At 33.4% G+C, this 2500-nt stretch overlaps 1 protein-coding gene across 1 annotated transcript in view; it reads left to right on the top strand.

Moving 5' to 3' along the window:
* Nucleotides 1–2500, top strand: part of LOC106883544 (tight junction protein ZO-1) — a 593195-nt gene that overhangs the window by 552612 nt on the left and 38083 nt on the right. Inside the window, exon 28 of the mRNA XM_052975956.1 lies at nt 1798–2289. Within this exon, the coding sequence (XP_052831916.1) occupies nt 1798–2289 (492 nt within the window). The remainder of the gene's footprint in view (nt 1–1797; nt 2290–2500) is intronic.

Here is a 2500-nt window from a genome sequence, read left to right on the forward strand (position 1 = left end):
ATATATATATATATATATATAGTTTTAGGGAAAAGAACCAAGGTTCATGAACTCATCAATGAAAATCCAGTCATATATAGAAAAATTTAAATTTAATTTTAATTTTTAATAAATTGATTTTAATTGAGTTTTTACCTGTAATTTTGGATTTTCCCTAATACTATTATTATATATAATATATACATATATATATATATATATATATATATATATATACACAGGTACATATGTGTATGTATGTGTCTTTCTGTGTTCAACACACACACATATAAATTAATTGCTTGGATTTTAGATGCAAATGATATAAGCGGTGCTAAGCCTATGGCTCTTTAAGTAAATAAATGCACCCCACGTAAAAAAATTTTAAAGTATACTCATGAAAAGAGAATGCAAACCCATTTGATCACATAATATTCTAAACATGTAGAAAGATTATTATTTTTGTCATTAAGGGCTTCCCATTCCAACTGTGTTTCTTCATACATTGATGTCTGTTTGATTGTGTGACAGCACAATGATTTCAAAAGAGTAATTATGCATCCATTATCGATATCCTGCCAGCATTGAGTGGGATGCCCACTTTTAATGAAGTGATGAACAAGTTTAATGCATCCTTGGTCTCAATAAAGAGATGTGTCAAAGCAGTAAATTTCACAAAGATGGGATTTGGAAAGCAATAGGGATTCAAGGGCTTCCATTGATTATCAGACGAAAATTAACTTGCTTCAATGTCCCTTTAATGTGCTGCCTGAAGCTTCTAGAAGTAATTGATAATCAGGCCAATGATAAACTGAAAACCATGTTAGAATAGTCTTGGGGACATTTATGCATTTTGAATTTCCCTCTAAAAATGCCTCTGGTATGTTTTCAATCTTTATGAGTACTTACAAAGTCAACTTTGCTTTTCATCCTTTCCAGGTCCCTAAAATAATGTACCAGTCAAGAACTGGGGCTGATGGCATTAACTAACCCCTCTCTTCCTAAAATTACTGGTCTTTGAAACAATAACTATTATTATTGTTATTTCTATTATAGTTTCAGCTAAACTAACCAAGAAATATAAAGTTTCTTATGTAGAAAGACATGTTTCTTTTCTATTTTTTCTATCTGAATAAATACACACATAAACGCATGTGTGTGTGTGTCTAATATATATATATATATATATATATATATATATATATATATATATATATATATATATATATATATATATACATATATACATATATATATACATATATACATATATATATAAATTATTAAGGTGGCTATTTGCAATTAACAACGAAAGGTAAAAATATAGTCGTCACTAAGGTAACTGAGGGTGTTAACCAGCACCAGCGTTGCTAGAAATAAGAGTCAAAGCAACTCTTAGCCACATAACACACACACACACACTCACACACACAAACATGAACTCATGTCTATGTACATATAGATATATCCTTTTAGGAACTGTGAATCTTGAAGCAAATACTGCTATAGATAAAAAGCATTGCAGATATTGGTTTAAAAATCCTTTGGACAGAAAATGTTCACACGCTATTATTTAAAGGTTTATTTCTCTCAAGACTCTCGAGTCCAAAAATGAATTATTATTTCGTGTTCCCGAAGTTTCTAAATTCTTGATATCAACAATATATTTGTGCATGTGTGTGTGTGTGTATATATATATATATATATATATATATATATATATATATATATATATATATATATATACATACACACACCACACACACACACACATATATATATATATGAATTATTAAACATTTGTCTTTAATTCTACAGAACTTATAGTGGATGGGATTACAATCCAGCACAGCCTTATCGAGCTGACCACATGCGGCCCTCAATATCTACTCGGACTGAGCTGCACCTAGCCCACCGTTCTCAGCTTGACTCACAGCACGGAGGAATGGTATACGGTGGTCTTGAGCCAATTAAAGTGCACCTGAATGGGCCGTCGTCTTCCGTGCTCGCCTACAGTAACATGGACAGCCCTCAGTTAGTGAACGACATGAAGCACAAGGACAACTACCACCACACATCAGTGGCCACGGCTGCTCTTCTAACTGCCGACCCCGCTCATGAAAGTCCATACCGGGAGCATTTCCATAATGAGTCCAGATACAACGAAACTCGGACATTTTCAAACCATTCATACAAAGAAGCGCAAAACATGGATAACTACGCGGCACCTGATCAGATTTACATCAAATCGAATGATGTGAATAACTGTGGCCGGGATTCGATTTACGGCAGCCACATCAACCGACCGAGGTGAGATTAATATTACTGTTTGTGCGTGAGAAGCACCCGTTATTTCTGCCTTGCACACCCATTTTGCTAATGTACCATACTCCATACTTCTGTGGAAACTCACCACGATCGCTCATTAATTCTAATGACTGGATTTCTTGAGTTGTTTACTTGTATATTAATGATAATGATAATAATGACGAAGTTGATGATGACAACAACCACCAGAATT

Source organism: Octopus bimaculoides, chromosome 23, assembly GCF_001194135.2.
Source record: "Octopus bimaculoides isolate UCB-OBI-ISO-001 chromosome 23, ASM119413v2, whole genome shotgun sequence".
Lineage (NCBI taxonomy): Eukaryota > Metazoa > Mollusca > Cephalopoda > Octopoda > Octopodidae > Octopus > Octopus bimaculoides.